The 12,909-nt window shown below is 41.3% G+C and overlaps 1 protein-coding gene and 1 long non-coding RNA gene across 3 annotated transcripts in view; one reads left to right on the forward strand and one right to left on the reverse strand.

The window, feature by feature from the left end:
• The window catches only part of DNER (delta/notch like EGF repeat containing), a 376,416-nt gene extending 369,200 nt beyond the window's left edge, over nt 1-7,216 (forward strand). For both annotated transcript variants that reach the window (XM_039470096.2, XM_039470097.2), the window contains one exon: nt 6,204-7,216. In XM_039470096.2, coding sequence (XP_039326030.1) covers nt 6,204-6,315 — 112 coding nt within the window. In that variant the 3' untranslated portion in view covers nt 6,316-7,216. The remainder of the gene's footprint in view (nt 1-6,203) is intronic.
• LOC141584531 (uncharacterized) overlaps nt 1-12,909 on the reverse strand; it is a 274,056-nt gene that overhangs the window by 226,162 nt on the left and 34,985 nt on the right. The gene's annotated exons all lie outside the window — the stretch shown is intronic.

The raw sequence follows: 12,909 nt of genomic DNA on the forward strand, positions 1-12,909 counted from the left end.
CCGTCTGACCTGGGCAGGCCTGTAGAGGTTGAACATCATTCCTGGGTTCTATCTCTGCCACTCCTGCTCATTTCCAAAGTTCCAAATCAGGCAGCCTGAGAGGCGGCTGCAGTCACCTTCACAACTGCGCTCCTATAGGACACGTCTGCCCTTCTACACTGAGATTTTTACTCTTCGTCAATGGGTTCCATGTTTCTTTTGAATTTCTACTTAGCTCTTTGCTAGGTACTTATTGGGAAAGTGTAGCTTCAGATTCTGGTTACAGTGGGGATGATAAGAAATAAAAGTGAAATATCATAAATGTTTTCTTATATGCACCTAATTAAATGATAACAGCAACAACGAAGGTAAGCACTGTAATCCCAGCTACTCCGGAGGCAGAGGCAGAAGAGTCACATGAACCCAGGAGGTGGAGGTTGCCATGAGCTGAGATCATACCACTTTACTCCAGTCTGGGTGACAGAGCAAGACTCCATCTCAAAAAAAAAAAAAAAAAAAAAAAAAAGACATGAGAAGACCCAAATTCTGAACAGCATAGAAGCTAAGAGGTTTAAGGAGTTTGCTTTCTCCAAAAGAAATCCTCTAAATTCAATTCCCAGATCTTACAGTGATCTTCTCATTCTAAAAGAAGCAAAAGCTGGAACTCAGCTTCCATGGGTAGGAGACAGTGGGAAGAACTTGGGAGACCTGAGCATCTCCCTTAGTGCTGAAGTGGGAGCTACACCCAGGGTTGCTTATGTACTGCCAGGGAAAACAGAGGACTCAACTCTCCTCCATCTCAGGCCCTGCATGGCTGCTCTTCTTAATGCCTTCCTTTCAGGGCCAACCGAGACAGTACAACATCCAGGTAGCCCTGATACCAAGCCTTGCAAACCCCACCTTAATTGTTTATTTGACTCTTTATTCCACTACCCTGTAAATCAAAGGCAGTAGATTTTATTTCTGTGTCTTCAGTGCCTCCTGGCAGGTAGTAGATCTCACTAAAATTTGAGGTTTGAAATGAATGGATGATCTCAATTAGAGCTTGGCCTAGGGTGCCTTGACCTGCTTGAGAGGTAGACTCATCCAGGGCACCAGCTTAGTTAGGGCCCCCAGCCTAGAGGAGCATTTACAGTATCCTGAAATGACTGGATCAGAGATGAGGAACGTAAAAAGGGTCAGAGAATTGACAAGTTTATTTGGTGCCCAAGAATCTTTTCTCTCCTCATCATTTCAGAGGGGCTTCATTCACCAGGAGGGAGCAGAATCCATACGTTGTATTTCACATGTTGGGAGACCCAATAATGCAGATTCCCTGTGCCCCTACAGGCATCCATGGCTACAATCCTTCAGGGCTCAAGAGGAGGAGTGTTTTATTTCAGCCCCAGAATAGTTTAAGATTCCTCTGAGCCTTTTGCTCATATGGCCCACGGAGAAGATATTTAACTGAATACTCTTGGAAGGAAAAGAATAAACTTGAAAGCATTTATAAACCTGGTTCTTATTTGGTGCTGATTTATATCAAAAATATTTACTGCAGAATTCCTAAAGGACAAGCTCCTGCATGCACCAGTGACTGCAGATAAAACTATTGACATTAAAACAATACCTTCCCTTTGGGAAAACTTTTCTTCTGAGCGTTTATTCAGCTACGACCTGTGGTTTCTACAGCGTGGCTGTGTAGAGGCCATGGCGGGGTCCCGGGCTGGTTGGCTCTCTTTGCTCCGTTTTCCTGGAAACCCTAGAAAGGCATTGGCAAAAACTCAGACCTTTTGATGTTATCCTTTCCCTAGTTTTCAAGAGCCAGTGTCCATTTTATGGGCTGAATCCCTGCTACTACTTGGAGGTGACATTGGGTCATAATAACTACAGCCCAGCAGCCACACAGGACACATGGAGTGGGTCACCTGTGATAGTCATGAGTGACTGAGGCCATGTCGGGTGATTCTGATGTCAGAGTCTGTTGGTGCTAACTCCTAGCAGGGTTGAAAAAGAGACCCTTCCCCCTCTTCCTCATCCCAGGAGTCATCTGCTCCATGCTTGCTTTGCTTATACTCAGGCAGTGAAGAGCTCGTAACTGACCAGCAGGAGCAAAGCCAGGGCTCTCCAAGTCCTGACGCTGAGGTCCGGTCCCACTTGGTTGCTGCTCTGTGAGCTGGATGTGCCTGATCACAGGAAACAGATAATAGGGGGCATGTTCAGTTTTTTGCCCCGATAGCTCGAAACCTTCCAATTTTGGCCTTTCTCAAGATCCGACGTTCTCTCGGTGGCACTGTTTTAGTGGTTGCCATTCAGAGGACCATGAACTAGAAGAATGTGTGCTCTCTGATCTGTCTTATAACGGGTTGCAGTGTCTTTTGTTTCTTTGAAGAAATAGACACACAAGACTTATCACCAAATAGGACGTTTGAGATGTCCGTGCTGGCTGATATTACTGGTGCTGTCTTTTCTGTTAGTGCCTCTGTGATGAACAACATTTACCGAATGCTTCCCATGGGCCCGACACTGCACCATTTCATTCACAAATAACACATTTGCAAGTATCTCACAAGCATTTAAGGGTCTCTGTATCATTAGTCACCTGTTATAGGCAAAGAGAATTTGGGCTTAGTGAGATAATACAATTTACACAAGGGTTGTAGAGTTCGCAAGTGAGAAAGCCAGGACTTGTAAACCAGAGTTTGTCAACGAGAAGGAAGGTTTGCTGGTTTGAAGGCGATGCCTTTCAATGCAGCACTGCACAGGCTCTTGCCAGGCACAGGTTAAGTGAGAGCTTCAGTTTATGGGGTCCTCGCATGCATGAAGGTTGCAACAAAGTGTTCAGAATCTAGGCTTGGAAGCCAGATAGCTCCACCTCCCACCAGGTGTGACCTTAGGAAAATTATTCCTAAGCTTCTGTGTCTTCATATGTAATACAGGATCAATGAGATGTACTCATTTCACAAGGTTGTTATGATGATGAGATGAGATGATCAATCAGAGAAAACAAGACAGTGGAATGCGACGTTGAGTGGGCACCAGGGACAGTGCTGGATGCATCACCCCTCGAGGGGCTGGGAAGGGGCCAGAGATGGAGCCACCACATGAGGGTATTCGAGCTATTTTTCCAGGAGGAGGGGAGTATGTCAACTCATTCCCATCTTTTAAAGATCTGGCTTCCTCATGGACCATCAACATACATTTCCCAAGTGTCATGGTCTGTGGTCATGTCGTGGGCCATGAGCTACCTCGGGTGGGAACATGTGACTATAAACCCTGAGTGTTCCACCCAGCCTGCCCCACCCAGCACAGAAGAAACATTTTATTATTAATGTTTAAACTTGCAGGATTTTTTTGTTTTTACTTAACAAGAATGCTAAATAAAACATTATACAGAATATGGATTGAAAAAAATCAGTCTTAAAACAGTATGCTGAATATTTTCTCAATTTTGTTAAAATATGTAATAATTATTACATATAATACTGTCAGAGGTGCTTAATACATATTTGTAAAATGAATAGATGTGGGAATGAGGGATGGGCAGACTATAGAATGATGTATAAAACATTGACATGTCCTTCAGAGAGCAGGACTAAGGGTGATGCTTATGGTCTTCATCGGGGACCTATAAAAGGTTTTAGACTTTGCAGGCCATGTTGTCATGACTACTCAACTCGGCCTTTATTGTGCAAAAGCAGCCAGAGGAAGTGTGAATGGGCTTGACTGTGTTCCAGTAAGACTTTATTTGAAAAACAGGCATCAGGCTGAATTGGCCTGTAGACTGTAGTTTGTTAACCCCAAGTCTATATTATAATTTTCTCTAGCTTCCAATTTTATTTTATTTATTTATTTTTTTAACAATTGAAATGTACTTTGATGATAAAAAGTAGTATGTTATTTTAAAAATGAACACTTGCATAAAAATGCCTGCAATAAAATAGGCAGCCTCTGACATTGATTTAGTGCCCGAGATATAAAAAAAAAAAACCGTCAGTCTTTTAAATGTAGATATGAACGCACATTCGTTTATCAACAAATAGAAGCCTGCCACTGTGAGAGGTGCAGGAGATTCAAGCAAAGTCTTTTCACTTTTCTGTGTGTTTGAAAACTGTGATGTTTCTATAAAGGAAGCCATTTTATCTTCCATAAGTTAGGTACTGCATTTCAGGTAGCAACCTCCAAAATTCTCCTAAGGAATTTGGACAGAGTTTTCACAGCTAGTAAATCAAAGTGCAAGGATTCCAGCTCCAGGCCTGCCTGCTCTCTCTTCTACTGCTGGGGCTATTAGTCTTATTTTAACCACCTCTGTAACTTGCATTATACTTTATGAGCCATACTCATTTGGAGTTATACTCCGAATTATAGCTTATTAATGGATTAAGTAAAATGAAGTAAGCATTAACGTGCTAGATTTTGAGGAAGCAGGTTCTTTTTCAAACTATGAAATTATGTTTAAAAATGGGCGTTTTAAAGATATATGCCGTCTATTAAGTTGCTTGGGTTTATCCTTTCAGCCAACCAATCAAATAATTAATCAGTTAGTATAATTTGTTGGCCCTCAGGTCAAAACTCTTTATAGCCTACTATGTTAGGGTATGGAGAGCTCTTTGCTGGGTTGTTGGGTATTTTTTGTTAAATTATTATTAATAGTGGTGATGCATGTAGCTATCTTATGAGAAATAAGTTGTCAAAATATTTGCATCATAAAGTAGCCTAGAAAATTGTCAGACTTGGGAGAAAGTGTAAGACCCAACGGGCCTGTTGACACTTTTACTCTGTGGACATTTTTCACATCCTTAGATTATGCAGACCTCACTCAATTTAGGTAAATAGACCGCAGGCTGGAGTCTGACCCACATCTATGTGAGCGCCACGGTGGACCTTCAGTGAGGCTTCACATTCTAGAAAGTATTATTGAAGTCTTTTGTAATATTGCAGTAATAGCTGTGAGTTCCTCTGAGGGCAGGATGCTTTAACCGTTCAACCCCACGTCTTGCTGGTGCTTGTCTGGCATAGCCATGCACCTTTGTGCTCCTCAAAGCCAGTAAAATTTGAGAGGATTGGAATACAAGATTGATGACAGTTTAAAATGAAAGATCATATGAAGAACGCACAGTTTTCTCATTTCTCACTTGATTCTACTTCCCATCTCCATACATGAGAAGACGGACTTTCAAAAGATATCAAGGGAAAAAATAAGAAAAGAGGAGAGTTGGGATGGGAGCTGTGGCAAATAAGCCCCTTTAATTCCTAGGGACCCCATCCTAGGAACCTTTTAAAATTTAAGGTTCTTTTAAAATGCCTTTTTAAAGAGCCCTGGTGGACTTGAAACGGTTAAAAAATGTTGTCCAGACAAAGGAGGAGGGATGATGGGTTAGGGAGGAAGATTGTTTGAATCATGTCACACTCCAGGGGTTTTAGGGAAGGTGAGGTCTTGAATGGGAAGAGACCACCCGGAAGTTGAGTTGGCTTTATTTTAAAAACTGCCATCTTAAGAATGGTTTGACAGGAAGTCCTGAAATTGGATTTTGACTCCCTGACTTCTGGGAGTCAGTCCTGCTGTTGAGGCGGTTTTAATATGTTCAAACCTACTGGGACAATGTCTTTGTGCTCAGAGGAAAACACCAGCTTCTGTGTGCATAGGATTGGGAGGTGATAGGTGGGTGGGATTCAATGGTGAGTTCTGGCATAGTTTGTGGACAGACACCTCTGTATCTGAAGTCATTTCCCACCTCTGCCCTCTTGCATTGGGATCTCAGATGACCTTAAACCTTCACAGCTTATCCCCCGAAAATCCCTCAGGAAAGGTGTCTGTCCACAGCCAGGGGAAGACTGCCCTGCTGTTCTGTATTCCAGGCACTAGAGTGGATGTAAAATAAACTCGGCTCTCCAAACATTTATGGGCCTCAAAAGAAAAAGACAAATCAATACACATTTTCTTCAAACCTATTGTGGAGCTGCCATGCTTGATTGCTTTGCCAAGATTTAACCTACAAGCTCCAACATTAATTTGAGTTCTGTGTTTTGTGAAATACATTTTTTTTTTTGCCTCTAACTCCAAAGACTAATGTTTATACACATCCGGTGTTAATATCAGGATGTCTGAAGTTCCTGTACTTGCTAGAGAATATATTTTTACAGTTCCATTTAATTCATGCATATAAATTATTCTCATCCCTTGCTTTTAATTAAATGTGAGATCTAATATTTATCTAACCAGAGTCCTTTCTCTCTGGTTTCAGGTTTGGAAAGAAATCTCGGCCTGCAATGTATGATGTGAGCCCCATCACCTATGAAGATTACAGTCCTGATGACAAACCCTTGGTCACACTGATTAAAACAAAAGATTTGTAATCGTTTTTTGGATTATTTTTCAAAAAGATGAGATACTACACTCATTTAAATATTTTTAAGAAAATAAAAAGCTTAAGAAATTCGAAATGCTAGCTGCTCAAGAGTTTTCAGTAGACTATTTAAGAACTAATTTTCTGCAGCTTTTAGTTTGGAAAACATATTTTAAAAACAAAATTTGTGAAACCTATAGACTACGTTTTAATGTACCTTCAGCTCTCTAAACTGTATGCTTCTACTAGTGTGTGCTCTTTTCTCAGTAGACACTGTCACAAGACCCAGATACTTTTCTGTGGTTGTTACAGAATAAGTTTAATCAAGGAGAAGTTTCTGTTTGACATGTGAGGCTTTCTGAGTAGAGTTAGGAAAACCACGTAATGTAGCGTAAGATGCATAATAGAGTATACCCGTTACTTAAAAAGAAGTCTGAACTGTTTGTTTTGTGAAAAAGAAACTAGTTAAATCTATTATTCCTAACCCGAATGAAATTAGCCTTTGCCTTATTCTGTGCATGGGTAAGTAAGTTATTTCTGCACTGTTTTGTTGAACTTTGCGGAAACATTCTTTCGAGGTTGTTTTTGTCATTTTCGTAACAGTCGTCGAACTAGGCCTCAAAAACGTGTGTAATAAAAAGGCCTAGCAAGGCAAATTCTGATTGATTTGAATCTATATTTTTCTTTAAAAAGTCAAGTTTTTATATTGTGAGGAAATTAAATTTACCTTTTAGTTGTTGCTAAGAGATAGTCAATGTAAGAGAGTACTGGTTCCTTCAGTAGTGAGTATTTCTCATCGTGCAGCTTTATTTATCTCCAGGATGTTTTTGTGGCTGTATTTGATTGATATGTGCTTCTTCTGATTCTTGCTAATTTCAAAGAGTACTGAATAAATGTTATCAAGTCAAGGATGCTGCCGTCTCCTTTGTTCTTTGAAAACTCGATGTGAAAAGTTTTGGATTTGATATTTGTCAAACAGTCTCACGGTGGACACTGTTGTGGCTGCTGGCACCCTCTCGTTTGCCTCTGCAAATCTTCCTGACCTCCTAATTGTCAGCAAGCTCACCCTAGCTGCTTGTCAGTGTGAAATGTGGAAAAAAAAAAAAAAAGAATTCTTATCCGAAGTTTTAGATCCGAATTTGCCAGTGAAATGTGGCACATGTGAATAGTGGGCACGCTGGAATCCGGAGATGCTTTCAGCATTGAGGGCAGGCACCTGTGGCCTCAGGAAATACCTCGCATGCTGCTATCCTATGGAAGCCAAATGACGTTGCCTTAACAGACAGCTCCATGGTTCTTAGAAACTTGAAGGCCATTTAGAACCACCCTATATTCAGTTCTGTTTTGTATCCAAATGCTGCTCGGAAGTCCCAGAGTTATTTTTAAAAATGCATTTTTAACTGCACACAGGAACGTCGGGTAAGGAAGGCCAAGAGAAGTCCTGGAACCAGGTGTAAGGGAGAGTTTTAAGCAAAAAGAATTATTTAAGATGCTTTTCCTTCCCGCTCTACCCTCAAAACATCTGTTCCTAATTCTACAAATGACACAGCAGTGCACCCACATTCTGATCATTAAATGATGCAGTGCAATGTGTTAATATTTTTAGTTAAGTGTTTGGAAGTAAAGTAAGAACAAAATATTAATTCGGTTGGTTAAACATTCGTGGGAACATGCAGCAGAGTGTCATGCAGACATATCTACTCCTTTAAGAGACCCTTTGGTTGCATGGTGCTCAGACACCTCCATCGATGACAGGAGAGTCATGAAAAGGCGTGAGCTGAACTCCATTTGCCTCTCCACCCCCACGAGTCCCTGGATATTGTCTGAACCTCCATGTCTTCTTTGCTTATTGGTCTTCATTTGCAAGTTGCTTTGATCAGACCCTCTGAGATTATTTTCAATCTCCCAAAGTCTTAAATTCACTATATATGATGCGTCTTAAAGGACTCGTTTAGGCCAGGTGTGGTGGCTCATGCCTGTAATCCCAGCACTTTGGGAGGCCAAGGCGGGTAGATTACAAGGTCAGGAGATCAAGACCACCCTGGCCAACATGGTAAAATCCTGTCTGTACTGAAAATACAAAAATTAGCCGGGCGTGGTGGTGCATGCCTGTAATCCCAGCTATTTGGGAGGCTAAAACAGGAAAATCACTTGAACCCAGGAGGTGGAGGGTGCAGTGAGCTGAGGTTGTACCACTGTGCAATCCATCCTGGTGACAGAGCAAGAATTCATCTCAAAAAAAAAAAAGGACTTGCTTAAAAAACTAAAGTCTTTTATCAATCACAGTTTGTCTCTTGAAAGCCAATTAACGGAGACTACAAATTCAGATCTTGGGCAGAGCCTTCTGACACTCTGAGAGTGAACACCAGATCCATCTAAAGATATTAGCCTATTCATCTGGGCATGCAATGATAAGAATTTGTCTCATCCAGCACTTGTTCTGTGTCAGGCAGATGGTGATCAACAGGAACCCTGTTAGAGGATACTGGCTCCCAAGTTTGTATCTTGTTTTGAACCAGACCTTCATCTAATAAATAAATATAGAATTACATTTCAAAAAGCACTGTGAAGGAGAGGTAAACTCCACTATAGGGCAGCTTATTTGCAGCAGAGTAGATAAGAATCCTTTTTCTATTATTTGGTAATGACTTTGGACAAGTAACTCTCTGGGCCTAAGCTTCAAAATTTGAAAAAAATGGGGATCATTATAGGGCCCCCCTTGAAAAATCACTGTGAGCACTGAACACCAGAATGCGTGTAAATCACTGAACCTCCCTCCAGCGCCCATCAGGATTCAGCATGTCAGCTTTTGTTATTATTGCTGCTGTTCTTGTTTTAGATACAGACATTATCACAAAGTAGGGGAGTACCCTCACTTTGATGGTTAGTGACTGGGATCTGCAGTTAGTACATTGTGATGTCTGTGAGGAATAGTCCTCCTAGAGCAGGGAGCACAGTCTCTAAGGGTGTCAAAATTCCACCATCTCAAGTTGTTTCTTTGCACTATCTGTGAAAATCATACTTGATAAGGAAGAATTAAATACTACTCCAGAATTCTTTTTTTCATTTTTTGAGACAGAGTCTTGTTCTGTCGCCCGGTGCCAGGCTGGAGTGCAGTGGCACGACCTCAGCTCACTGCAAGCTCCGCCTCCCGGGTTCAAGCAATTCTTCTGCCTCAGCCTCCGAGTAGCTGGGACTACAGGCACGCACCACCACACCCAGCTAATTTTTGTATTTTTAGTAGAGACGGGGTTTCACCATGTTGGCCAGGCTGGTCTGGATTTCTTGACCTCGTGAGCCGCCTGCCTCAGCCTCCCAAAGTGCTGGGATTACAGGCTTGAGCCACCGTGCCCAGCCTACTCCAGAATTTTTGAACTGGTGGTGGTCTCATAACTCAATGTAGCCATAACTAGTTCTCTAATATGTGGGTCTTCGCAAGCCAAAGCAATTACATGTGATGACAGGGATTCCTGCCATCTAGAAATGGTACAGCAGTATTTTCCAGCTCATTCAGGAGTTTTTTCAAAGCTCATTACTCTTGCTACAAAATGGCCCATGCAGATAAGTTATTTACAAGTGGTCTTAACAGTTGAGTTGGCCTCTGTGACATATGCGCCAAAGTCTCCACTTAGCACAGTGGTGCTTGGGCCTCCTGCCCCGTCACTTAGCAACTCTGCCCTACTGGCTTCTGCTCCATGAGGCTATACATTTTTTGAACAATTTTGTCTGGCTGTGATTCTCTCCAAAAACCGAAAAGTGGAAGTCTGAACTGATCTTTTCTTCAAACAGTGTTATAGGTCCAGGTAAACAAAACAAACTTTTCAGGTATAAGATAGTTTAAGTCACAATTCTTACTGTCAGAGGATCTTATAGTTTACTTAAAGGGACAAACATAAAAGCCATGGAAAAGAAAGATATATATGAAACCACCTAAATATTTTAAGTAACCACTCAAAACAACCCTGGCAGACACCATTGGGTGCCCCCACCACAGCTATTTCTCTGCCCTTCTTCTGATGCACCATAGAAGTGAAAATGTCAACTGCCACTTTCTCCAGCTTCCCCTGCTGTTAGGGGTGAGTGTCGGTCAGTGTGACTCAGTGGGCCCTTCAAGAAAATCTCCTGGGACCTCCTAAAAATATTTTTCTTCCTGATTAGAGAGTGATGGAGTCAATGAGGTGTCATTAGATGTTTTCAGGCAGGGGAAAGAAGAGTTTACCTAGGCTACAATAAAGAGCACCAACTTTGACATTATTCACAGTAGGGTTTCATGAACAGTGATGTTCGAATTGGTCCTTGACCTCAGTTTTTTCAGCTACAAAATGGAGATAGAAGTAGCTTATTTGAGCAGATATTGGTAAACTATGACCCCCAGGCCAACATACAGCCCAAAGCTTTTTTTGGCACAGCCCATAAACTAAGAGTGATTTTGTGTATGGATCTTTAATACACTTTTTATTTTAGAATACATTTTGGTTTACAGAAAACTTTTGAAGATATTACAAAGAGTTCCCATATACTCCATGTCTGGTTTTCCTCATAAACATTTTACATTAGTGAAGCACTTTGTCACAGTTAATGAACTGATGTCTTACTGTTAACTAAAATCCACGCTTCATTCAGATTTCTTTATGTTTTACCCGCTGTCCTTTTCTGGTCATTCCAAGATCCTGTCTAGGGCACCACATTGCATTTGATCATCACGTCTCCTTAGGCAACTCTTGGCTGCAATGGTTTCTCAGACTTTCCTTGTTTTTATGACCTCGAGGAGGACTCTGTGTTTTCTAAGATGGTCTTCTATATAGATTTTTATGATGTTTGACCCACGATCAGACTGTAGTTACAGGTTTTGGGGAGGACAACCACAGAGTTAAGGTGCCATGCCCATCATGTCTTATCAGGGTTACATACTAACAACATGATTTATCACTGTGGGTGCTGACCTTAATCACTGGCTGAAGCATTTGTCAGGCTTCTCTGCTGTAAAATTACCTTTCCCCCTTCTTTCCACACTCTTTGGAAGGAAGTCACTCTGTGCAGCCTGCACTTAAGGAGAGGGGAGCTATGCTTCTCCACTTCCCTAAGGACAAAGTACCTACTTAAATTATCTGGGATCCTGCACGAGAAATTTGTTTATTCTCCCTCATTTATTTACTCAATAACTTGTTTATGCTAGTATGGACTCATGGACATTTGTGTTACTGTTTGGAGTATAATTTAATATTTCTTTATTTTTTTGCTCAAAATTTTCCTTCTCTGGCCATTGAGAGCTCTTCTAATTGACACCTTTGCCATGCTTTCATCATTGTGTGTCTGTATGTGTGCATGTATCTGTGTGTGTGTGTGTGTGTGTGTGTGCCTCTGCCTGCGTGTGTGTGTGTGCCTCTGCCTGCGTGTGTGTGCATTTTAGCACTTTCTTGCTTTCTGGCAATACAAGATGCTTCAGGCTCATCTTGTATATTTCCTGCGTCAGCCTTAGAATCTGCCATTTTTCCAGGGAGATTGGTTCCTTTCATCACAGTGAGAATGGTGTGTAACAAATGAGCATTTGAAATTGATTTCACAACAGCCAACTGTCTTACTGCATTTGTGCTGCTATAACAAAATACCTGAGACTGGACAATATATGAAGAACAGAAATGTATTTCTCACAGTGCTGGAGGCGGGAAATCCAAAACCAACGTGCCAGCAGGTTTGGTGTCTGGTGGGGGCCTGGTTTCCACTTCTAAGATGATGTGTGGTCACTGTGTCCTCTGGAGGGGAGAAACATGGTGTCCTCAGATAGCAGAAGGGACAGGGGGTGAAAAGTGAGGAGTGAAATTCCTCCTCAAGCCCTTTCATATGAGCACCTAATCCCATTCATGAGGGCACAACCCTTATGACTTCTAAAGGCCACACCTCTTCATACTGTTGCATTGGGGTTAAAATTTAACCTGAATTTTTGAAGCAATTAAGAAAGACATTGAAACCATACCATACACACTCACTTTGAACCTCAATTAAGTGAAAAATTTCCTACCTCAAAAAGAGTTTTTTTCCTTCTCCTTAGTAGATCCGTATTACAAAAATAAATTATATTCAATTATTGCTATATTTTGACTTTCACTAATTAAAAAAAATGTGTAGAATGTTATTTCCTCCCTTGTTATCCAAGTATCTGTATCAAGTGCTCAGTTTTATATCTTGGCCAGCACAAGCCTAAAATGTTTAATATCTGGTCCTTTACAGACAAGGTTGGCTGACCTCTGCTTTAGAGCAACATTCTGTAGTGTAAGTGAGGTAACAGACCTAAGAGCCAGCACAGTGATGGCATATGGTAGGCACATGGAATGGGTGAATGCCTGTCTCCATTCTCACTTGAGACAGCAAACTCTTTCAAGAAAACTTTGTCATATCCAGCTTTACCACTCTAGTGCTTGGCATGATAGCAGGCCTTCTGCAAACCTTTATTAAATATTTCAATTGATTGAATAGCAAAATGCACGATAGGTTAATTCAGAAAGAGACAGAAGATTGCATGTGGGGGAACAATGAAAGGTGACATGGTCTTAACAATAGAAGGCAAAGGTACTCGTTAATATGGAATCAGTGGGAATGTGTTCTC

This window comes from Saimiri boliviensis, chromosome 5, assembly GCF_048565385.1.
Source record: "Saimiri boliviensis isolate mSaiBol1 chromosome 5, mSaiBol1.pri, whole genome shotgun sequence".
NCBI classification, from domain to species: Eukaryota; Metazoa; Chordata; class Mammalia; order Primates; family Cebidae; genus Saimiri; species Saimiri boliviensis.